Source organism: Aythya ferina (assembly GCF_964211825.1).
Source record: "Aythya ferina genome assembly, chromosome: 1".
Classification (NCBI taxonomy): Eukaryota; Metazoa; Chordata; class Aves; order Anseriformes; family Anatidae; genus Aythya; species Aythya ferina.
Genome location: NC_140296.1, coordinates 135,193,310 through 135,218,431, shown reverse-complemented (window position 1 = coordinate 135,218,431; position 25,122 = coordinate 135,193,310). Strand labels below are relative to the sequence as shown.

The following is a 25,122-nucleotide window of genomic DNA, read 5'->3' as shown; positions in this document are numbered from 1 at the left end:
GCCAGGAGGGTGTAATGGATGAGTTATTGCCCTTTAGGGCCTTGCCCAGTAAGACCGTGCTTGATTTGAAAGTAAGATTAACACACACACAGATACATAAACACACACACACAGGTATGTTAGGGCTGCATCAGATAAATAAATAAATAAAAGTGCTGAGACCCTTCAGCTTCAATGAAAGTGATGACAGAGCAGAAGCAGTCAACACTTAGGTGTAGACCCTGGTTTCTACAGAGATCTTGTGTTGAGATTACCAGACACTGGATTTAAGCAAAAAGTCTGAAAACAAAAGCATACACTTCTAAGCATCTCATAAATTGCTTTTAACTGCACAAAGTACTGCAGGGTGCATATGAGCACCCCCACATTAAGTTGAATAGCAGCCAGATAAAATATCCTGCATCTTTTGCTGATAATCCTGATGAAAGGAGGCTTATTGTAATAGAGGGAAAATGTAGGAAAGATTTGTAGATCATTATAATTCAGTGACCTGGCTGGGGACATGACACAAACAACATTATTTGATGAATCATAGAAAACTGTAACAGGAAGAGTGGCAATCCTTTCTAGCTTGTTTCCAAACTGGTCATTTCTGTAAGCTAATACAGGCAGCAAAATTTACTATAGAACTGCAGTGTGACAATATAGCTAGGTTAGTCAAAACCTGCTACAGAGGCAAAGATGAAAATATCAGTGTAAAAGCAACAACTGTTTTGGAAAACAGTTCTTTTATTTTCTTGACATAGTTCCTGAGAAGAGGGGGGAAATCCCATTTAGGAGTTTTTCTCAGTATCTCACATATATGGAAAAAAAAATCCACAGGTTCGCAGCTCATCTGTTATTTAAAAACATCAATCATTAGAAGGCATGCAATTAACTTTTGAAATCTGGCAACTATGTACTGTCAAGTGTGTATAAATACAGAGTTATTTTTGAAAATAGCCCACACAAAATTGAGATATGATACTTCTATGCCTGACAGGAGGGCACACATTCATACAGATTTACATCAAGATTGTAAGCCATATACAATAAAGCAAATTAATAAATTCAACATGAATAAAGCTGATAAAGTCCTGGTTTTTAAAGCAGATATGGTTATCAAGTCCTTTAATGAGTTACTCTGGGAGAAAAAAAAAATACGTTTAAAAGTTCAGTTACAAGATAGATGCCCAAACATATGGCTGATGTTACAAAGTTTCCTACTGGTTGTTGAAATCTGTTGAATATTTTCTTGATATGAGGGAGAAAAAAAAAAGCCATTGAATTCCCATGCTCACTGTTCTCCTTTCAGGATGTTTTCCTAATATGAGACTGCATCAGGTAGCTACAGCTGTGCACTCCAGGTAGGAATGTGCACTTTGACCCTAAATCTGAGTTTTCTGGGAAATGTAGTTTAGAAATCAGAAAGAGAAAAGGATGGTTTTTGATAGGCTTATTTGCAATTGATGAAATTAATGGTTTATCTGAGATATTATGAATAATACCTCTGAAACCAATAAGATGAAGGGCTAAAGAGGATTCACTTGATTAAGCTGTAGCACCAGTGATACACTGATAAATAAAATAAGAGTTGTGTACCATTTTATCTATCATTATTGCTTTATTTCACCCGCTATATTTCTCCCACTTCATATTTAATGAGTATACCTACTATATAACTTTGATGAGTCTCAGCACAATGCCTCATCTTCTTACAATGAAAAGTACCTTTGCAGAGGGTTATCCAAAGAAGGGATCAAAAAGATCTACAATTTTACATGCACAACTTAGCTGCATCACTAGTATGGATGAAGCTAACACTGAGCAAAGGGACAGATGCAGTGGCAGAAAGAACATAATAAAGTCTGCCAGAATTTCCTACTTGGTAACTTGAGGGTAGGAGTATCTCTCATATTTTCCTAAGAAAGTAATCACTCCCTAGCATTGGTAGAAAAAAGCCATGCTCTACAATCTCCTCCCATGATTTGGCACTCAGGCCTCACTGGCCTTACTTACACTGGGATGCTGCCCCAGCGACAGACACTGTGTCTGTTTCACTGTATCTGCACAACAGCAAAGATTTGCCTTAGTGATATTTCAAGTGTTGTACCTGTGATGCAAACAGTAATTTCCATGACATATTTGGAATCTACAGATATGCCATTTCATTTGGATTTTTGTCAGGCTGAACGCAAAGTGTAGGTATGGCTTTAGTCTTCACAGGATGATCATCAAGACATATTTGTATGTTACTCATAGAAGCCAAAAAGAATTCTGCATCAGATGGAGTAACATTACAACAGTAGAGCAGTTAAGAAAAATGACTCCCTCCTGTGGTGGGACAGAACAGGCATGAACCTGTGGATAACATAAATCACAAAAGAGAAAATTACTCCTCAGCTCTGACTTTCGTTTGTTGTATCGTAGGTAGTTGTTGACAAAGACACCTGCAGTGGATCCTAGAAAAATAAAAGAGAAAGGGATTCTCTTTAAATAACAAAAAAAAAAAAAAAAAAAAAAAACAACAGTAGAAGTTTGTACCAATTACAGATTAAATTACTGGACTATAAATATATTTCTTTTTGATTCCAGTATAACCCTTGCTGAACTCAATACTTGGTTTGCATTCATTTGGGCTACCCCAGTGTGGCTACCTTAGACAGACAGCAGACTTTGATTCAGTTAGGTGCTCTTACTCTTTATATTACCTGAAGCAAGGAATGAAAACTATGTACATAGCTTCAAACCCTATGCCTCTGAATTGCTGACCTAAGTAGAAACGTGCAGACTCCTTTTATTAGATGTAAGCATTATGCCTAAAAGGGACCTTGATGCGTGAAGCCTGAGGCAGAATCCTGTACTAGTAAAGAATTTCTTGTAGTTTTTTACCTAACCTGATCTTAAATCTTGTGAAGATTTTTCCTGATTTTTAAACTAATTGTATTTAAATTCTGCTCAGATCCATTTATCCCGTGTGTGTGTACAACAATTTACTACCTTGCTGTATTTTCAATGTGCTTTTGCACCTTTGATGATTACTATCCTCTCTCTTTTCAGTCCATGTTTCTGTAAAATAAACAAGCACAGATGGTTTAACTTTTCTTCATGAATCCTATCTTCTACACATCTTCCTGTTGCTCACCTGTAGGTTACCTCCAATTGATCTACATCCTTCTTGAAGTGTGCTGCGCAGGAGACACAGTTCATCCATCGCTCTAGCCTTGATGCTGCTTCAGAGAATGACAGGATTGGTTCACATATAACATGTACATCTAACAAGTCAGTTTATTCAGAGAAGTTCTATTTAACATTTTTGCAGTTATATTACATTGCTGGCTTATGTTCTTATGTTCTTAGCTGCTGAATCTTCTTCTGCAGACAGTGTTTTAAGCTAATATAATTGATGCAGATAAGAAGCCAGTTCATGAAATACAGACGAAAGGATCTAGAATTATGACCAGTGCAACAAAGCCAGTAAATACCCACTCAGCGGGGGAGGAGTTAATGAGAGGGTCTGTTAAATCCGTTTTGTGCTGGCATCTCATACACATAATGCATTCCAATCAGACATTTCTGTGGTTTGAACAATTCCTGCCTCTGAAATGTTGGCAGGCTTGGGAATTACAGGAAGACAGACACCTTGAGAGGCAGAACATATTCCAGGCAAGAAGACGTAAAAGAGAAAACAGGAAAAAAAAGGGAGAGAAACAGGGAATAAAAAATGGGGAAGGAAAATAAACAAAAAACAGTGGTAACTAAAGGTATGGAAAAAACTGTTAAGTGTAGTACCAAGTGAGAGAACAACTTATGGTACAATGGGAAGTTTAGTCACTGCATAAGATCAGACTCAACCTTTGACCTTGGTGCAAACTTTCTATCACCAGTAATGAGTATTATGCCAGACACTGTGCCAAATGTGTGCCCCAAGAGCATAAACAGGTTGTAATTTGCATGCCTCTGTCAGATGAGTATCATACCCTCATGCTGAACTGAAGCTCAAAGTCCAGATGATTGGAACAAGCTTGGCATCAGAACCTCACTGAAGGACATACTGAATCTTAAAACCAGCTCTAGAGGTAGATAGTGGGTTCAGTAGTCTCTCAGAAAGGGAGGCCACCTTACACCTAAGAAGCAGTTAAGTAAATGAGGGAAGGAGCCAAGAAAAGACTTAATGAGCAAAATATTAAGGACTGTTAGTAAATGTGTATAGTTAACGCATACTTGTTAAGAATACTTGCCAATTTTATGGCATAAGATCCGTGTCAGAAATGATAACTCTCTCCTTGTCTGTTTCTTATGCTCATTTTTATTCTTTTAGTTCCTTTGCTCTCTTTCAGCCACGTCCTCTTCGTGTTTTCCCTGAGGAAGACTTTCATATGTCTGTGTATCTTAGGTGGGCCTTCATCTCCAACTGTGTGGAGCAACACTGCCAGCCAGTGGCTGCCTGGGATAAACGCGGGCAGATTTCCCTGTGGTTAGCCTTTGGGACCTGGGACAAGCACTCCAGTTACCTGTGATTGATCTGAGCAGTAAGGAAGAGAAAGGTGTGTAAAGAAACCTGTCGCAGAGGCATTATGCCTGCTGCCTGCATTCCCGAGAAATTTCACAAGATTTATTCTGATTTTGAACACCGTGCTTGGAAATGAGCTCCAGGGAAAACGATGTGAAGTTTGACAGACAGTTCAAAATTCCTTTCTCTGGCCACACTGCTCCATTTATAAAGCTTTATATGTGAGCTGGTGTGCAGGTTTTTGCCCCTTAATCCCCTGAGGATTGCTCCCTCATCCTGGGACAGTCTGTTCTCTGTCTGTAAGGCCCTACAGTCACAGTGGTCCAAGTCAGACTAACAGCGCCATGTCCCTTCTGGCACAGATTGGGCAGATTGGGCAACGGAAAATAATGAGATGTATGCCCTGGCAAGTGAATCTTGTTCCTGTTGCCTCCTCTTCTTTTTTTTTTTTTTTTTTTCCCGATACTTGCCCTTGGGTAACAGCACGCCTGTTAGTTACTGCTGATTGATTAAGCTCTGGGACAAATCCACTGCTGACCACGGAAGGTTGCCCAGGTTCTCCTCCTTACATGCAGGAAAAGCCTTTCCTGTCGAAGGAGTGCGGGTAAACGTGTCTGTGATGGATTGTGAAAACTGATATCCAATAGACCTTTGAAACATTTTACCACGAGCCATTTCATTAAAAGGCTCTGGGGAGGGCTGGCGTCAGGCAGCAGTGTGTTACAGGTGACCTTTCCTTCTGCAGGTTTGTAAGAGTGAATGTTACACTTTATCAGCATGTGGCAAACGAGCAGAAAAAATGAATTACTGAATTTTTCAATCGCCTGTAGGAAGCAACCTGCCACACCAATTATTTTGGATGAGTGATAATGATAACGATAATCATTTGCTAATGCCTGTGCACTAAAAGAGCGTTCAGCAAATGGTTTCAATCCACACCTACCAATGCTTCTGTATTTGTGAATATTACCTTACTTTCAATAAATATTTATCATTACTAAGTTGATATTTGTTTAATATAGTTCAACAAGCTTCACATATTTTTGCCTATAAAATATTTGAATTTCTGAATACTGTGAGAACTACCTGCTTTAATATTCTACAGTGCCGTTGTTCTTCCTTTTTTTTTTTTTTTTTTTTTTTTTTTTTTTTTTTTTAAATCTCAGAATTATTAATCTCCATGAATTCTTATTGTTAGCCTAAGATTTCAGCAATAGTTAAACTGATATTTGGAGGAAAGAAAACCTACCATTTATCCCCAGTCCAATTAGCTGATAATAACAGTGAAGTAAGTGTCAAAAATATAAAAACATTTTGTTCTGAAATTGTAACTATATCCAAGGTCGTTTAGACAAAATCTAGCTTGTTTGCTTCTATTGAAACTTCACGGAAACATGACAAAGACTCACCAGTTCAAAGAAGCAGGTGGGATAGGTGACGGGGAAGGGAAGGGAAGGGAAGAGAAGGGAAGGGAAGGGAAGGGAAGGGAAGGGAAGGGAAGGGAAGGGAAGGGAAGGGAAGGGAAGGGAAGGGAAGGGAAGGGAAGGGAAGGGAAGGGAAGGGAAGGGAAGGGAAGGGAAGGGAAGGGAAGGGAAGGGAAGGGAAGGGAAGGGAAGGGAAGGGAAGGGAAGGGAAGGGAAGGGAAGGGAAGGGAAGGGAAGGGAAGGGAAGGGAAGGGAAGGGAAGGGAAGGGAAGGGACCACCAGATGGAATGTATAAGTAATCTTTAGAGAAGAAAGGAAACAATTAATCGTTCTGCCCCTGAGACCCTCACTCTTCCTGATCTCCCTGGCGCCGTGATCGTCCAGCTCCGACGTCAAAGGGGAGCGGGGAGCAGCCGTTTGGGGAGACTGAGGAGCAAAGCAGCTTCTACCGTGCAAAACCCGGCATTTAGGCAGAGGTTTGGGAAGGCAGACGGCGACCTGCAGGGGGGCGGGGGCTCGGGGGCGGTGGCTTCTCCCCGCTGCACCGCCGCCTCCTCCGGATCCCCCGGGTCCCCCAGGCGGCCTGTGCTGTGCTGACAGCGGCCCTGGCTGCCCGGGAACCCAGCGGAGCCCCCCGCAGTCTCTTCGGCCCGGCCCGGCCCTGGCATCGGCAGGGCCTCCCGCCGCCCCTGGGTGGCGGTGTTACCCCGTGGGACGCGGTCCCGCACCCGTCCTGCTCCGCGCCCCCAGGGGGCTCGTCCCTTCCTGGCGGGGTGTCGGGGGGGTGGGGGCACGTCGTCTAACACCGGGAAAAAAAGGGGGGAGAGGTACTGGGGAGGCAAGAGGAGGGTGAGCATAGTCAGTGCCCCCGGGGGGATGTCTGGATTAAGTTACGGGGCTGGAGAAATAGTTTTGCAAGGGGAAAATATGGCTTCATCATCTTACTTAAAAAAAAAAAAAAAAAAAAAAAAAAAAAAGTCTGGGAGGAAAAAAAAAGGATATTTAAACAGAAAGAACGGGGAGGAATAACTCAGAGTTTTAAAAAGACGAATTATAAACAGCTAAGAGTTAGGAATAAGGGAGCAGAGGTGGTGGGGAGGATGGCTGGGGATGGGGGGGTGCAAAAAGAAGTCGAGGTGCAGCGAGAGGCAGCGGCGGAGTAGGACGGGATCGACCGCCTCTGTGTCACCCCGGGGTGGCACCAGGGGCCCCAGATGAGGCCGCTCTCTCTTCCCCTCAGCTTCTGCTTCCCTCGCCCGGAGACCCGCTGGACATCCTTGAGTGCTGCCCCAAGCAGAGCCAGTTTGGGGGAGCAGGGTGGCTATGGGAGGCATCCGAGGATGACCTCCAGTTTCACACTGTGTCACTTCAACCACGACAGCCTGTCTGGGCTTTAAAAAATCCTTTGTTCTCTCCATCAGGACAGATGAAGTTCTGTGTTCAGTCTCTTTTGCTTGCTTGTCACTGCCTGCTTGCCTTTCAGCCCTCACTGATGTGCGTTTAGCTGTTTCTCTTGAAGAGATGCCTAGAGCTATTGGTGTTTACTGTTACTACATGTATATGTACGCTTGTGTGCAAGTGGGCATAGGTGCACAGGTTTATCCATATCTCTATAATTTACCGCAGCCCACAAGCGTGTATTGAGTGCTATTTAGACATGCGTATGCATGCAGATATATGCCTCCGGACAGACACACTTTGTGTAGTAGACTGGAATAGGTAATTCCACAGAATGCAGGAATAAACTGAACAGCTCTGAAATGAGTGAGAAAAAAAAGGGAGGGAAGGGAAGGGAAGGGAAGGGAAGGGAAGGGAAGGGAAGGGAAGGGAAGGGAAGGGAAGGGAAGGGAAGGGAAGGGAAGGGAAGGGAAGGGAAGGGAAGGGAAGGGAAGGGAAGGGAAGGGAAGGGAAGGGAAGGGAAGGGAAGGGAAGGGAAGGGAAGGGAAGGGAAGGGAAGGGAAGGGAAGGGAAGGGAAGGGAAGGGAAGGGAAGGGAAGGGAAGGGAAGGGAAGGGAGGAAGGGAGGAAGGGAGGAAGGGAGGAAGGGAGGAAGGGAGGAAGGGAGGAAGGGAGGAAGGGAGGAAGGGAGGAAGGGAGGAAGGGAGGAAGGGAGGAAGGGAGGAAGGGAGGAAGGGAGGAAGGGAGGAAGGGAGGAAGGGAGGAAGGAAGGAAGGAAGGAAGGAAGGAAGGAAGGAAGGAAGGAAGGAAGGAAAAAGAAAGAAAGAAAGAAAGAGAGAGAGAGAGAGAGAAAGAAAGAAAGAAAGAAAGAAAGAAAGAAAGAAAGAAAGAAAGAAAGAAAGAAAGAAAGAAAGAAAGAAAGAAAGAAAGAAAAAAAAAAAGAGAAAAGCCTTGCTTGACTGTATCTGAACACAGTAATTTCACGAAGAGCAGTAAACTTAATATCCCAAACTTATGCTAAAATCCAACCATATCCGTTTTTTAAAGGACGGGGAATGTTTACTTGCTTCGGAAAATGAAATCAAATTTAGTGACAGGCGTTTTTAAGTGCACAGCAGGGTTGAACGGCCAAAGAGAAATGGCCTGGACACACACACACTACGTTTTAGGATACAGAGCTATAAGCAACCTGGGATTAACGCCTGCCTCTTTATAATTAAAAAGGAAAATAATAATAATAAATTAACAATGTATTTCGGGAAGCCAATATATTACAAATGCAGCCTCATTACCATACTAGAGGAAATGAAAAAAAAATGCTGCAGCTTGAGACGACGAGTATTTTAGTTCCCTTTTTGGATACATTTCATGTGTTTTCCCAAACACTCAGGCTGAGGGACATGCCTACTGAAACATAAATACGCACAGAACTTGCACACGCACATACGCACGGACAGATAAGACATGTATTAGATTCTGACACATACAGGGTGGGGGGAAGAGCAGGAGAGAGAGAGAGAGGGAGAGAGAGAGAGAGAGAGATCCTCCTACCTGGAGCCATAGATTGCAAGATACGTAGTGTTACCTGGGGAAGTCAGAACAAGTAAAAACACATTGAACTTAAGGGCTCTATGAGGCAGTTGATCAAGATCAGTGCTTGCTCATTTTCTTCCTCAGACTGTCTGTCTTGGGTTTTTGTTTTACCGTTTTGAACAGCTCTTTCTATTTTCCTCCCTCTTTAGCTTTACTATCGGAGCCGGCTTTGGTCACCATGGCTCTGGGAAGAGCTGCTTATCTGCACTTTGTTGATTTTTTACAGTTTGGCCGGCTTTGCTTCGGGGCAGCTTCAGAAATGCTCTTGACTGGGATTTAATCGACAAGATCAGTTCCACTTTTTGTGCAGTTTTTATGGCTCAGTCCATTCCCTAGATCATGCACAGAAACTTTCGCAAGTGGATTTTCTACGTGTTTCTATGCTTTGGAGTCATCTATGTCAAACTAGGGTAAGTCCTTTTGCACCACAAACCTTGTCTTTTGGGTCACGTTAGCGCGGAGCAAGCGCAGCCGAAAGAAGAGAAGCGACCGAGCGACAAAAGGACGGGAAGCGATCGTGTCTCGCCGCCGGGACCCCGGGGCAGGGTCGCGGTGCGGGGCCCGGTGGCGGCGGGGTCGCTCCGGTGTCGCGGAGCCTGGAGGGAGCCGCTCACCGGGGAACGCCGGATCCTCGTGTTTTGCACCGCTCAGCCGGGCTTCTGTATTAGCTCTGGCCCACGGTACCCTCGGAGCCAAAAAAAAAAAAAAAAAAAAAAGCCTGACAGAGTTAACTCAGCCGCTGCTGATGAGACAATAGAGCGGAGCTTAAGTATTAAAAAGGAGGAGGGGATTTGTTTTATGCAGGCCTAGACACAATTTGCGCTCCTAACCATCACGCCAACGTTGTGAAATTAACTTGACAACTGCTCCGGCTGCCTCCGCATCCCGGCGGTCGGCCGGACTGGGATGGGGGGGGGGGGGGGAAGGGAGGGGGGCGCCGGCAGGGGCGTCTCGGGGGAACCGGGGGGGACCGGAGGACCGGGGGGGCCCGGCCAGCGCTGCCGGGGATCTCGGCGGTGTCTCCGCGTTGCTGGATGGCAGCTGCCGATTCGGCTCTGTGATTTCAGTCGCTAAGTTTCTCCCTCTGCCTCTCCCCCTTTACCTGGGTGCCCTTATTAATATTGTTCGTCGCAGTAGGCTGACTTGAGTTGAATTTCCACATTCCTGAGCCCCAGCCGAGTCCTTACCTGTCGAGCTACAACCTCTTTAAAGATCCTGTCTTTGCATAGCTGTGGGATTTTTTTTTTTTTTTTTTTTTTTAATGATCAAGAATGCATAAGGTGAGTTGCAATCCGAAAACGCTTGCTTCCCGCCTTGAAACCAACACGGGAAAGAAGGGGCAGCTCGCGTGTGTGTGTGTGTGTGAAGGGGGAGCACGTCCCCGGGGAGTCAGGCCAGAAGCACGGAAAGGGCCGGCAGGGACAAGCACGGAGCCGGCCGCCAGGACCCTCCGGGGTCGCGCAAAGCTGTCGCCCGCTGCCACCCCCCGTCCCCTCCTCGGCCACCCCCCCCGAGCAAAACGGGCGGCGGCGGGGAGGAGGGTGCCGGCGAGGCAAAAGAGAGGCGGTCTGCAGCGGGGGGAGCGCGGGAGCCGGTTGCACGATTTGGGGTGGGGGTGGGGGGCCGCTGAACCAGGCTGCAAACGGGATCAGAAGGAAAGCGGTGCCCCCGCCGCCCGCTGCTCCTGCCCGGTCCCTCCCGGCCCGGCCCTGCCGGAGGGTCCCCAGCAGGTTGCATTCACCTTCGCTCGCCCATCTGGCTAGCCACCTAATTCGTGGCCCGGGCAGTGCCGCAGGGCTCCCAGCCAGCCCTCACGGCTGCAGGTACCCCGGAGGGGCTCCCCGCGGAGCCTCAGGGTGCGGGCCGGGCCGGGTACCTGCACCGCCGTCCTCCTGATCCTTCTGAATCCACCCAGACGGGGCGCCCCGTCTGCCCCGGTAGCTGACCGGTAGATTCGGTGCAAAGGCGTCCCTCGCGGAGGAGCAGACGAGCTGAAAGAAAAGGGTTTGCAGAAGGAGGGGTAGTGCTAGCGCTGTTCGCTTTCACTGCGGTTTTAGTCGTAAAGGAAACAGAAGATTGGGCACGTGTTACAGTCTGGAAGGCAGATTTCTTTTCGAAATTGATTGTGGCTGTTTTAGAAGGGGATTCGTGAGGGAAAAAAATCGCAAGAATGCTGTCGAACAGAGCCTGGAAATAAAATTGAGTGGAGGGCAGGAACAGTAAAAGCCCTTACAGAAACCCCATCAGATCCATCACCGTGCCTGTAAGGCGATGAGAATACTTCATTTTCCCTGAACAATGGGAGAGAAATTTGCTCTGAGATCCAGGGCTACTTCTAGGCTAGGCATGTGGGATGCAATTATTTCCTCTTTCATCAGCCACTGGAACTACCATTTTGTTGAAACCATATCCTCTAAGCGTAATGATACCTTTCCTAGTGAGCTCTGTGCGTAGCAAAGGCGGGGGGGTGGGGGGGCGATGAAGTGAGATAAAACACGGTTTGCCTCCCCGTGCCTTAGGTTTAGTTTGCAGGGTGAAGGAGAGATGGAGGTAGCAAAGAGCTTGGCTCATGCAGTTACGTTATTTGCCACCGAGCACGTGTTCTTGTCTTAATAAAACGTGATCAGAGCTGGGCTTTCTGGCTGGACAGGGGCGAAGGGGAGCACGAGGGGAGGGAAAACAAGACAATGCCTAGCTGCTGAGCTGCGGGGCTGCTGCTGCGGCACGGCAGGGTCCCAGCGGCGGCTTGGAGTGGAGAAGCCGCTGTCTGCAGTATGGAGGAAGGAGCGAGACCCCACTCAGGTGGTCCTCCCTTCTGCCATTCCTCCCTCCATCCCTCCTCCATCACTCCCTCACACGGAATTCCCGTTCTTCCCACTTCCATTTTGCATTCCCCAGTATGCTTCTGGCCGTGTCGAGCCTTGCTCCCGCACCGGCCGGCACAGGTGAGGGGAGTGAAGCCGCGGTGACCAGCAGCCCCCCTGCCCCCCGGCACGGCGGGGGTCGCTTCTCGCCGTTGCGCCGTGCAGCCCCCCTGGCTTCCAGCATCTAGCGGCGAAAACAGAGGCAATCAAACGGCGACCTCGGCTGGCAACTGGATTGAAACAGACATGTTTCCTGCGAAGATCGCAGAGCAGCCAGCTCCAGTTTAATTAATAAATGCGTCGGAAGTTCAAAATCGCAGCTGTGCCACAGATGCAAGTCGCAGCGGATGCTCTGGGGATGAGTGCTGGGACCTTCTGGAAAGACGGAGCCGCTGGCAGTGCCCAGATCGGGGCTCGGGGGGCAAGCCCCCCGTGTTCCCCGTCGTCTTTCCTGGACGGATAGAAGGCGGGCAGCCAGTGGGAGCGGAGAGGATGCCCGCGGGGAGGAGGCCGAGGTGCGGCTCAGGGTGTGCAGCAGGAGGGAGGCAGGAGCTGGCCCTGCCCGGGGAGCAACGGAAAGCTTGACCCGGCGGCTCCTGCCCCAAACGCCAACGAAATCCCGCTCCCCTCTGAGCCTCCCCGCCCCTGGGCGCAGCCTCGACGGCAGCCACCATGAGGGAGGCAGCGCCGGAAGTCCCGGAGAGGTCTCGGGAGGAGACGAGAGGGCTTCAACCGTGGCCCCCCGGCCCCTCGCCACGATGCCTTTGGCTATGCTGCCACAGCCAGCCCGTCGTCGGGTCGCGTCAAGGGACTCATCTTTGACCCCCTTCTTTTCCCCTGCAATAGACTTGCAGCTCTGTGAGGTACAAGAAATACCTGGTTAGGACCTGAAAGAAGTCCAGTGCGTTGCCTGCTGGACGTGCCGTCAAAGCTCTTTCCGTCTTCTGACGTGCTCTTCTGCCGGACACTGCAGGTTTTGGTGTAAGATAGAAACAGCAGCTGGGAATACATAAAAGAAAGAAAAGGGAAATACTTTATTCATGCCTGCTCTGCTTCATCTGCCTTCCATCGCACCGTGCCGGCAACCATTTCGGTGCCGTCCTGCCCTTATTTTGTCAAAAAAAACATGTTTGAGGGAGAAGAAATGACAGATGCTGAAATGCCCGTATTAGGGGCTACCACCAGTACCAGCTCCTAGAGTGCCACACCATTTTATGTGGGTTGTATTCGGCTTAACAAGTCGGTTTATTCGACAAAACAAGTGCACTTCTCGCTATTCCAGACTGCCATATATATAGATACAATTTGCAGAGAATTTAACGCGTTATTGTTATCACCGGCATCATTGCTATTAATTTTCCGACGTAATAATCGGCCCGCGTTTTTAGCGAAAAGAATTATCTTCCCAAAATGAATCGGCACGATTTGGTTGATTTTATAAGACTTTCCTCCCTCTACACGACAAAGCTATCTTCCTCCCAAAGCTGTGCAGAAGGGCAAAGCGTCTTCGTTTCATCCGGGCTGGCTTTCATCCCTGCCAGCCTCACTTCGAAATTTTCCAGCGTTTACTTTTCATTTTTAGAATTCACTTTCTTCCCTTCCTTCCCCCGCCAGGCACATATTTAAAAGCACATTTTAAAATATATCTGAAGCCGAGAAAATGCTAGAAATAACCCATCAAAAATCTCTCCCCGTTCTCCCAGCTCGCGCTCGGCTCTGCTGCCCCAGCCACTTCTTACGTCTGAGAGGGGCAACGGGCATCACGAGAGATACACAGCTATATGTTTCTCTCTCTATATATGTGTAGACAGATGCACACACACACTTAAAGAAATAAATACGACAATTTCAGAATCTTAAAGAATTACAAATAAATAAGAGGATTCTCGGATGTAAGTAATTGAGAGGCTTAAACTTATGTCCCTCATTAATCGAGAGTAGCGTCCTCCAAATGACGCTCACTGTACCAGCGCATGCATTATTCAACTTGTAGATGAAAGTCGTTAAATGAAACAAACCCCCGAGGAGACTCTTATCGGATATTCGGCGGGAAACACCGTTTTTACACCAATTCTACACTCGCGATTCCATCTGAAGGCTTATTTCGTTGTGCCGCAGGGACAGCTGCACCCATGTGCCAGGACTGGTTAACTCGAGGAGGTGTATCCGGGGTGTCTGGGGTAGCTCTCGGCCAAGAAAGCTCCTTCGGTCGTTACGCAATTAACCCGAGACGAACATTACAAACGCTACAGACCAAGAAGACTTAGGAGCCCAGTTCTTTTTCGCTCCGGCTGCACTTCAGCTAAACTCGCCGCGGCGCACAATTCTCTTCGGGGCTTCGTTTGGAGACCCGAAGCCCACGTCCCTCCAGCAGGCTCCCATCAGCGGGACTTTGTTTCCTTACCCGAAAACCAGATGAATCCAGGGCTTCGTGGGGCGAGGGGCTCCCGCTGGTGGCAGCAGGGTCGGGGCGAGCTGCCCCGGCCCGGGGCCCGAGGGGCACGCAGGGGAGAGGGGGCTGATTCGCCGGCAAAGCGCCTAGCCCGCCCTGCATCCTCTGGGAAAGAAGGAGGGAAGGGGAGAGGCGGCAGCTCTGGCCCCGGGGGCTGCGGAAGAGGTTCCCGGCCGTCCGGGCGCTGCGGCCCCCGCTCGCCCCCGTCCCCCGGCTGCTGCCCACCCGTCCTTTTCCCCCTTCTCTCACGCCAAAGCCAGCCCCGCCAGGAAGCTACGAGTGTGCATGTCTTTATTTCTCAGGCGGGCTACGACAAAGTTTTTTTTTTTTTTTTTTTTTTTTTTGTTTTTGTTTTTTGTTTTTGTTTTTTTTTTTTTTTTTTTTTTTTACAGAGGTTCTCCCAAAATCGGAGCTTGATTTGCAACAGCAGGGGCAACAAGAGCCAAGAGCGCTCCGGGACTGGAGGGGACGGCGGAGCCCTTCGGGGGAGCTGGGGCAGCCACCCATCATAAAGCAATTAACCGGGAGCTGCCGGCTCCTCCAGGACGTCTCCAAGCCAGAGCCCAAGAGCTGCCTTCCCCGAGGCACGAAGCGAGCCGCCCCAAAATGCAGCGCTTAGCGGGTGGGGACCGCTCCGAGAGTTGGGCGTACGGACAGGGCTGGCCCGGGGAGAGAGGGTGCATTGCAGTCCGGGCGACATCCGTGTCTCTCTATTGTCATCCTCTCCTTTAAAAAAAAAAAAAAAAAAGAGGGAGAGAGAGAGGGAGAGAAAAAAAGTAGGCGGATTGCAGTGACTGACTGCCCAATGGCAGCCCCGAGTCTCAGGAGAGTTGCAGAGAGAGAGAGAGAGAGAGAGAGAGAGAGAGGCACTTTCTGCCATCCAAATCCCTTAAACCATCCTCATTCCAACACGAGAACCCACTGTAACAACTTCCAACCACTGAGACATGACAGGCAGGAGCCCAGAGGCAGCAGCAGCAGCGAGAGCAGCAGCAGCAGCACGTACTCTGCACAGAGAGCAGCATTAGCACCAGGGGAATACTAGACACAACAATACAAACAAACAAACAAACAAACAGACAAAGCCCCCCCAAGCCCAAGGGACTGGATTCCAACTCAGATTCAAGCCACAGCTGACACCAAAAAGGGTGGGGAGTTACGACCAGGGGGGGCCAGAAAGGAATAACCAAGGAAGCGAACTCCAAGAGTGTAAACGGGATTCAGCCATGATCCTTTTTTCATCTCGCAGTGTGTTACTCTCAGTGTATTACCCTCAGATTTTCCTCATCCTTACCAGTGGGAGTTACCTGTAAGTGATCCAGATTTTTTTTTTTTAATTGTTATTTTTTCCAAATACCGTTTGAAATGCCCCCGCTAGCTACCTAGGGGCAATGCAAGCAGAGGGAGCCGGGACAAGCCAGCCAGCCCGGGCGGCGGCAGCTCCGCGCAGAGCGTGGTGGTGAGGATGATGATGATGATTGATGATGATGTTGGTGGTGGTGGTGATGGCGGCGGAGCTGCTGGCGGTCGGGCTCCGGCAGGGGAAGGTGCACCGCCAGGTAACTCCCGGGGCTGCCCCGGCGGGGCCGGGACCCTGCGCGCCCCTCCGCGGGGCAGTGGCACCGGGAGGGCGGCGGGCACGGGGCGCGGAGCGGAGCGGAGCCGAGCGGCGTCTCCCCGGGGCCTTCGAGCCCGACTCCTCCTCCTCCTGCCGTAGAGGAGACAGCCACGGCTCCGTGCTCGCCAGGGGAGACCCAGCCCGCAGCCCGAGGGGAGCTGCGGCCGCGCTGCGCGGAGGCGCAGGCTGGCCGGGTGCTTTTGCTCAGGAGGGATCTGCAGTCCCGCAGATAGAGCTGGCTCCAGGACCTTTTCCTTGTGAGGAAGGGGGTGGAGGTAGGGGTGGGGGAAATGAGAGTCGGTGGGTGGGACTGCAAGGAGTTTCGGGCTCGGTTTTTTAATATCTATATCTGTATCTAACTTTGCGGGGGAGAAGTAGCGTACAGGCAGCTACGTGCGGGCTGCGGGGAGCGGCGGCCGCCGCGCTGCTGCGGGTCCCGGGCAGGTCCGGGACGCCGGCCGGGGGGGCCGGGGCTGCGGGCCAGGGGTCCCCGCACCGACCCGCCGCCGTGCCCGGGAGCCCAGCCGGGGCTGCGCTCCAGAGCCCCGAGGGGCTGCTGGAGGGGCTGCCGAGAGCCCTCAGGCGAGGCGCGCCCACGTTTTGGGGCAGCAGCGGGGACAGGAGGGCGCCGGGGGCTGGAGTAGCTGGTGTAGCGCCCGGACCCGCTCCCTCCCTTGAGCATCCCTCCGGGACCCGGCGCGCCCCTCCATGCGGGGCGCCGGGCTCGGGGGGGGCCCAGGGATAGCTCTGAGGCGGGCAGGTCGCCGGCTGTGCCCGGGGAGTCGCCTCGGCTCCCGCCTGCGCTCGGAAGAGGCTGCTTCGGTGTCACCTCCTCAAATCCCCCCGGCTGCAGGGGCCGGGAGGATTTCTCTTCTATCCCACCCCCGCGGCGAGCACAGATCTCTGTTCCACGGCGGGTGCAAAATTGGAGCTCCTACCCCTGAGTTGCATGTGGCTTTTCTTTCTTTCTTTCTTTCTTTCTTTCTTTCTTTCTTTCTTTCTTTCTTTCTTTCTTTCTTTCTTTCTTTCTTTCTTTCTTTCTACCTATCCATCCATCCTATCCATCCTATCCATCCATCCCTCTGACTATTTTTCTTTCTGTACATGCAGGCAAGCAACACACATGCACATAAACCAGCACGTGTGCGTGTGTTCTTCCGTGTGCATATTTTTTTTTTTTTTGTGGGCTATAGAAAAATATAGCCCACCGCTAGGCAAAAAAAAAGTAGGAATAAACACAGACATAAAAAGAAACTAAACGCCTATTTCTGTATTCTTAATTCTTAATGAAATGCACATGCCTTGGCTACCGATTTTTAAAGGCGCTTGATTTATGGAGCCACGTTAGGTTTAATTCGGTGGGATGCTACTGATTAGACCAAACAGCCTGCTTCTCTTTCCAGGCGGGATGAGTCTGCTGGTAGGTGACCCAACAGCCCGTGAAAAAATTGCAATGCCATCTTCTTTTTTCAAACAGGAGGAAGGAGTCGTGATAAATAAATAAATATACCCATTTAATATAAACGTAGCCATATTTTTCTCAAAACCGTAGGAAATTACTATCCTACAAAGTTTGCCTTCTATAAATAATTCAAATCTTGAAACAAAAGTTTTAAACCGCACACCAGATGCTGGCATGCTAGTGGTTTCCCTTGCTGTGTGACATAATTATAAGGTCCGAAAGCAAAAGCTATAGAAGTATAATAATAATACTAAGGCGACTGCTGAGGGGAAATACAAGGGGAGCAATGCCTGCTTTATTTAGAGCGAACCGCTCGGGGATCTTTTGAGCGCTGCCCTGCGACAAAGCGAACTTGTTGCGGGGAAATAATGCTGCCTCGGTTCATCCCGCCGGCGGCAGGTCACTGGGAGCTGGACCCACGGAGCCGGAGCCGCAGGGACTATTGCAGTCCAGCAGAGCAGAAGGGAAAGGGATCAGGAGGTGAAAGCCAACAAAGCGCAGCCCCAAACCAGCGCGGACGTCCCTCCGGCCATCCATCACCCCGCGGGGACGCAGCCGCCGCCTCCCACGGGCCCCGCTCCCCCCGGCCCCGCTTCCCCCGGGTCGCCTCATCCCCAGCCCCTCTCCCTCCATACCTTCTCCCCTCGGCCCCCCTCCCCTAGACCCCTCTCTCCCCGGCCCCGCTGCTAACCCCCAGCAGCCCGGAGCGAGCTGGGCACGCTGCGAAGCTTCGCCTCGCTCCCGCTTGGAAGTGAAAAGAAAGAGGAGTTATTTCAGTGCTTAATGGATAGTAGCCTAGAGAACTTGCGGTGTTTATTTTGTGGGTAAATATACTCCTCAGGCTTACTAATGGTAGCTTTTGAAGATTAAAGCATAGTAGAGCCTGTTCAAGCATTATCTTCTGGTGTCTGGTTCTGCTACCCTCGCTCTCTGGAGGGGAGGATGCTTCCCAGGCTGCTATTTACTAAACTCCCATGGACTGTCAATGATTATGTTAATTGTGCCCGAGATCTCTATCATCTCTTGGTCGTGCGAGCAACAATTCGTCTTCCGAGCTGCTGGTACTCAGGGGATAAAGGCAAAATTCACGAGGGCAATTTGCAGCGGACGAGCAGAGGGAGAGCAGCGCGTCTGTGCCGCGTCTGTCCCGCTGCCTGCGAGCCGGGCACAGCACGGGTCGGCACGGCTCGCGTGTTTTGCCAGCACGGCTGTAAGACACAGCCCGTCCTGGTCAAATGCAATTTTGAAAAGCGTGCAAGCAGAAAGGCACACAAGGCCTCGGTGCTAAGCGTGCAATGTCCGGGAGAAGACACGCAGATTTAAAGAACAAACTTCTTTATAAAGTCGATTTCTGTACTGTGAACATGCTATCTGCTAAAGCAATCTTTTCCGGCGCGCTCACCTACTAACCTCTGGCCCTCTGAGACACTGTAAACATTTTTACAACCAGAAGCAATTAGTGTCTGACTTTTCGGAAAAGAAAACCGACTTCAGGTAGAACGGCTGGTAGTAGGGTGACTGATACATGTTAATGCACTGGACATACGTTGGTAATCCAATTACATATTTAAAGTATACAACTGACATTTAATAATACCGATGTAATTAGTATAAATGTCTTAAAACAGGATTAGATATAACACGGTTTGGCACCGTTTCTCACAGTGCGTGTTTAAGTGCACGTGTCTGTATGCATACATGTAATTAGCTTTTGAAAAAGACGGGGCTGTTCTGGCTTTCCATTTGTGTATCGCCTTCACTGTTCATCTTCTTCAGGGTTGGGTGCATTCACTAGCAACATGAGAGTGTTTTTAATAAGCTTATTTTGGGGATTATCTGCTGGTACATAGAGTTAATTCAGTTATTTGCTAAAAAGTGATTGGGAATAACTTGTAAGAGAGTGTGTATGTACAAGGTAATAGCAGCATAAACCTTCAGAGCAGCTAAGCATTCTGACACCACAGTATAGCAAATAATTTTTATTAGCCAGTAGGTATTACTGGCAGATTATGAAATATAGGAGAAAAATGCCTTTGTATGTTTTGCGTCTGTTCTGCTGATGCTGTCACGTCCTTATAATTCCACTTCCTTTACAACAGGGCTTCTCCATGCTTGTGGGAAGTGGGTTAGAAGGAGCATGTATTTTTCACATGCTTACAGGAAAGTACTCATGCCTAATCCCTAAAGATTAGGATTGCTAGAGATGGTCCCTGAAATTTTTCTCTTAATCTGGGCAGTGTAGGAGGGAGCTACACAAACACAGAAGAGCAAGCCCGCTCTGTGTTGCAGCTTCTTCAAGAGGAGCCCACTCTTCCCATCCCAGTGAGATCAGAGCTATGTTGACCTCTGTGATAAAACTTGTTATTGGAATGGGATTGTCTCTGGCCCAGTCACTGGACTGTGGTGTTAATCTGTTGTTTCACTGCTCTCGTGCCTTGTTCATCTTTTTGCTGAGGCTGTGTATACTTTGGGGCAAGCTCGCTCTCTCAGCCTCTATTTGTGCAGCATCCAGTGTGCAAAGAGAGTTCTGGTGGGATCTTTAGATTCTCCTGTTCCATAGAACTTCATAATACTCATTTATAAGAGGATTTGGAATAGGACTACAACTTTATTTTGCCTCCACAGATGTATTGGCTTAGATACAGAAGAGGTGAACTCCCAAATTATATTGACTATTTTTTAGGATCACCTAAACCACCTTTTCTTTTGCTTAGGAGAAACAAGAAAAATAAAGAAGATTTGCATGCTGTGCTGCCATAATCACTGTAAGATTGGTTTACCTGTCTGATAGAGGCTATTTCCATCTGTTGAAGCTGCCACACAAAGACAGAAAAGTGACTGTGATATAACTTCCTAGTAGCTTTAGAAGATCAAGTCTACCATTTTTCCAAGACACCCAAACTAAAATTCCCTGTCTAAAACTATAGGACTCTGGTAAACATGCCACCCTTCTTCCTGTTTTGTCTAGGCCAAACACTGGATATCCCTGAATTTAAATGCAGATGGATGTAGCCCCCATTCTCAATAGTTTGTGGCAAGCAGGTTCTGGGGATTAGATTTCTAGCACCCTTTAAATTTTAAAAACTCATGACAAATAATTATAAGGAAAGGTGGTAGCATCTAGAATTTGTAGAATGACAGCCTGCAATTATTACATGTGTTGCATTACTAACACAATATTACCATTGGATATAAAGCATCATTAAATATGCAGATGAGCAGGTCAGGTTTAAAGAAGATATGCTAGCATATTAAAGAACAAGGCTAATCCCTCAGAAAACAATCTTTCAAAGGAGGTGTTAAAAAGCCAGAGAAAGAAAGCTGCAATTATACTGCTAGACTGACAAACACATTTTATGCAATGGAAAAAATACACCATGTGGACCTGGCAATATGGCACGGTAAAGGTAGAATGGTGCCAAGTGTTTTCTTGGTGCATGCAGCTGTATAATTTGGGCTGAAATACTGTCAAAGGGATTCCCCAAAACACACCTTAATGCTGTTGTGCTCCCAGGTTGCTACAAACAGCAGGAAGCTGGGACCAGCTCTAGATCAAAGGTGTTCTGCAGGCATGCTGACACCAAGCATTACAGAACTGTTGCAAGGGTGATTTCTTCAGCCCATAACCTTTGCACATCATTTAACCCACAGTGGATTCTCACCAGTGTTTTTCACATACGTTGGCAAAACACATCTACCTGCTTGCTACCTGACAGCTGGCTTTTTGCAGCTCTAGGTCATATGCTTGACTCTTCTCATTATTTTTGTTCCTCCCTCCTTAATGCTTCATTGCCCTCCTGTACAGCATTGCCCCAACCTGTCCCAGTTCAGGCACACAACTTTTATAGTATGGCAGTAGTACCTACACGGAAGAGTTGTGTGGGAACCAGCCAGGCCTCTGGCCATGAGAACCATGACCAAAATATCAGTGCATGAAAGCAAAATATCCTTGACTTCTGGAATTTTTCTGTGTATGCAGGCAAAGAGCTGAATGAGCTTGTCACTGAAAGATGTGGATTTACAAGCCCAGAATTACTTGGGAAGCTAAGAAAGATCAGGAACTCAGGCATGCTCTGGAAGAAAAGTCAGGGAAAGAAGGTTCTTCAAGAATATCCGTCAGTCCTTTAAGGATTATTAGCACCTTCTCCATCTCTTTTACTTTCCCTTCTGTCTTGCCCCAAATGTAACATTTTCCTGACATGACACATTTTCCCTCCTTTGTGGAAAAAAATGCATAGGACTTGGTAGCTGCTTCAAGATAGCTCCTATATATTAGTTCTTGCTAAAATACATGCATAAGAAGCTCTGCAAATACTTCAGCTGGTGCAAATGTGACAAAATTTTAGCTACAGAGACACAAAGGATTTTCTTAGTAGAGTTCTCTATCTACATGCGATGTATTTCTGTGACTTCTCTCTTCTGTTACTGCCTGAATGCTCTTAGGACAAACCTTTATCCAAAGCACGGAATTGCTTTTTTCCACATTTCTCTTAGGCTTTATTTCCCCTTTAAAGACAGTTTTCTCAACAGTCTGAGGAAGCTGCAAGCTAGCTATCTTTTTCAGTACTAGCAGAGTATAGACAGTTTCTGCAAAGTTAAGATAGCTATGGCCAATGTCATCGCTTTCATAAAATAAATAAATATTAGTAATAATAATAAAAAATCTTTCTTCCACTAGGATTCGACAGCAACATAATTATCACCTGTTAAATATTTTATGGCCAATCACACCTTCTTTAGAAAGTCTGATGGCAGGCTAGATTAGAGAGCTATTGCATCTTTTTCTGGAAATAACTTTAAAAGTGGATACAATTTGTACCCACGTTGTAGCTACAGTTTTGTACATCTATTTTCTTCTCATCCTATGCCTGCGTATCAGATCTCCCTCATGGCAAAAACCCACAAAGGACAAAATTCACATTTATGCAAAAATCCCACTTAATCATCATGGTGACATAGTCTTTGTTCCAGCTCTTTGTCCAAAGTCAGATTTCATCCTGAGTTCCTAACTAATTAGGAAAAAGGACATCCAGTGGTATAGCAAGTGTGCAACTGTGGGCAAAATTAACATGTGGCAGAATAATTTTCCCCAGTGAAGTGGCAGCAAGTCCACTGGTACTGTGTCCCAGATTGCTTGCCTGAGGTAGAGCCACTCCGCTGCTAGGTGGACTTTACTGGCAGATTTGTGGTTTCGGTACAAAGCATAAAGCTAACACTGATGATTTGCCTCTTCCTCCAGAACATACCTAGAACGCACAACAAAAGTGTTTTCTTCTGGATGGCCACCACCAGAGGTTTGTGTAGCATTTTCGAAAGCTCCTATATCTTGTCTTTTCAGCATGAAGGCCTACGGCTTCTCTCCCCTGGGGTTGCATCTGCAATCCAGTAGTTTAACAAAGCAGAAGCAGCTGTGATGAAGCTGTGGTGCAAGTGAGAGGAGAACCAAGCCCAAAGTCAGCACGAGGCTTGTTCTCCCAGCATCCCTTCTTCTGCAGCCTTGACACAGGCATGCAGTATTTCACAATTTGAAGGGAATGCGGCCATACTTCCCAAGAACATACAGCAAAAGCAATATTAACAGGAGGCTATTCCTCTATATCAGACAAAACCCAAAATCAGTTCTATGGACTATTGAAGGAATCATTACGGCCTCTGGTGCCAGTAAGAGCTGACATAAAAACATTATTTATTTTTTTTTTTTTAGGGGAGAAGCACTTCAGAAATACTGCAGCATTTGCTTGTTGTGCGCAAGGCACTGTGGGGCAGCCCAGCTTTCAAACCTGGAAGTAAGAATAACTCATAAAGATATAAACCACTGTCTGCCTGCAAGTAGGACCTGGAAAACAATTTGAGGTGTATTTAATTTAAAACTATTTAAGTGTGGCTGTTCTGGGCCTGGATATCATAACCACCCTCCTAATCTGGCTGAAGTGAGACATAATTATAAAATGTGACTAATATTTAGTAATAGTTGCTTTCATACAAGGGTTGTAAGTGAATTAATTCTCCCAGTACTCAAGTGAACTGGGCAAGGATCATTTCACTCACAGCTGGGGCAGAACGTGGCAGCTGCCAGGCAGCACATGTCAGAACTGTGAGCACATGGGGGCCAGCACTGGCCCTAACATCCCCCACAGCAATGCAGGAAAGCATCTGCAAAAGCCCAAGTGCATCTCTAACTGACCTAGACCCTGGCCAGAGCAGTGGGGTAGCCCCGCTAAAGATGAGGCTTTTCTGTGGTGGGGTTTGCTCTGTGGTGATGACAGAGGAGGTCTGAGACTGGAGGAAAACCTCAGATGCTGAATGGCCTGACTTCTGTCAGTTTCTGCCTCATTTTCTCATAGCTTTAACAGGGCAATGACAGTGCTGGCATGGCACGGAGGGAGGGGAGGAAAGCAAAAGCTGCCACAGCACTTTGGAAATGGAAAATGCAGTGTAAGTGCCATGTCATTACTTTCAGTGACTCTTCTCTGACTGCAAAGAGGAGAGTCAGCGTGACTGTGTCTCCTCAGAAAGATGGCATTGCGCTCACCTGCTTCGCCACCATGTCCAGTGTGGCCACTTCCCAGGGTCAAGAGCATCACTTCTGAATGTTTTTCCCCATCCTGGGAGGCTGGCCAGACACCCATGGGCACAGCCAAGCAAGGCCTGGCCAGGGAGAGCTGCTGGGCACGAGGCGGTGGCTGGTGGCAGCCTGGGCAGCAGGCAGGACATGGTTAAGGGAGCTCTAGGGGGAATGGCAGCATCTCTCATGACTCCTTTGGCTGCTGGCCAGGAAGCCATGTGACTCGTTGGTTAAAAGAGTCCTCTCAACCATGAGACACTTTTTTTCCCCCCTCTGGTTGTACCTTTTCTTTTCTGAAGTTAAAACAAAACGTACCCACAAAACTTTCCACATTAAAGTTGTACTGTAGTCTGATGACTCAGGGTGAGAAATTCAAGGGGAATGAAGAGCAAGTAACATTTCTGAATCAGATCTGTTGTGCTGAGCCTTAAAGGAAAGGAGGATTTTGCTGGATGGAGAAGAGCACTTCTGTAAAGCACAGTGAGCAAGGAGAAGAAAATAGGACTTACATCGATTCCCTACTGCTGTGGGCTACAGCTAAATCAGTTGGAGTAGCTTCATATACAGTGGACTTTGATGCTATCAAAAGGGCCAAGGGTGAGGGTGAAAATACATATGGCTTCATCTGACTCACAGTAAATTCCTTTTTCTCCACTCCCACGGCTTTAAGGGGTACAGAATTTAGCTTTACAGTTTTTGGTTGTTTTTCTTTATTGGCAACTCTCCTCACAGTATCTGAGCACCGCCCACAACTATTAGATTGGCACATCCCTCGTAGACTTCCTGGAGTCTTTTGTTCTTCTCCTTTCTATGTCCCTAGGGAGGTCTGCCCAGGGTAGGTGCTTCTGAGGGCTGGGATGGGGTCAGGTTATTGTTGTCAATGTCACTCTGGTTATGTTGTAAAAGATATATCAAAGAGGAAGCTCTTGCACTGTGACCCAAAGGTCATCACACTCTGGATTAGTCTAATCTCTGAAGGTTTGTTCCCCAGACAGATCCTTTCGACCGAGAGTAACTTACCTCTGGGCTCAGAGATTTGTCTTGAATTTTATGATCTTTGTTGTTTCACAGGAGCTCAATAGGCCTGGCAGAGCCAGAAGTTTGGTCTGTCTTCTGTTGCTGGGCCATAATCCACTAATTGCTGTAGGGGTTAGGCTTTACACCTTGAACTGGGGATGAAAGAGAACAGGAGGGACGAGAAAGACATGCATGCAAAGACAATATGCAGAGCACAACCTCACCTGGTCATACTTTA

General features: G+C 47.9%; 1 protein-coding gene and 1 long non-coding RNA gene across 6 annotated transcripts in view; one reads left to right on the top strand and one right to left on the bottom strand.

The window, feature by feature from the left end:
* The first annotated feature begins 8,873 nt into the window (after positions 1-8,873).
* WNT7B (Wnt family member 7B) overlaps positions 8,874-25,122 on the top strand; it is a 97,610-nt gene continuing 81,361 nt past the window's right edge. Inside the window, exon 1 of one of the 5 annotated variants that reach the window (XM_084496967.1) lies at positions 8,874-9,316. In XM_084496967.1, coding sequence (XP_084353093.1) covers positions 9,246-9,316 — 71 coding nt within the window. In that variant the 5' untranslated portion in view covers positions 8,874-9,245. Of the gene's footprint in view, positions 9,317-15,147; positions 15,532-15,628; positions 15,782-16,020; positions 16,116-25,122 lie in introns of those variants that run through there. The other 4 variants (XM_084496966.1, XM_084496969.1, XM_084496968.1 and 1 more) reach the window with 4 other exon arrangements.
* Positions 12,020-23,966, bottom strand: LOC311423253. Its single transcript, XR_014685611.1, has 2 exons — positions 23,835-23,966; positions 12,020-12,769 (listed from the first exon to the last, which is right to left on the bottom strand). It is a non-coding gene; the product is annotated as an uncharacterized lncRNA (long non-coding RNA).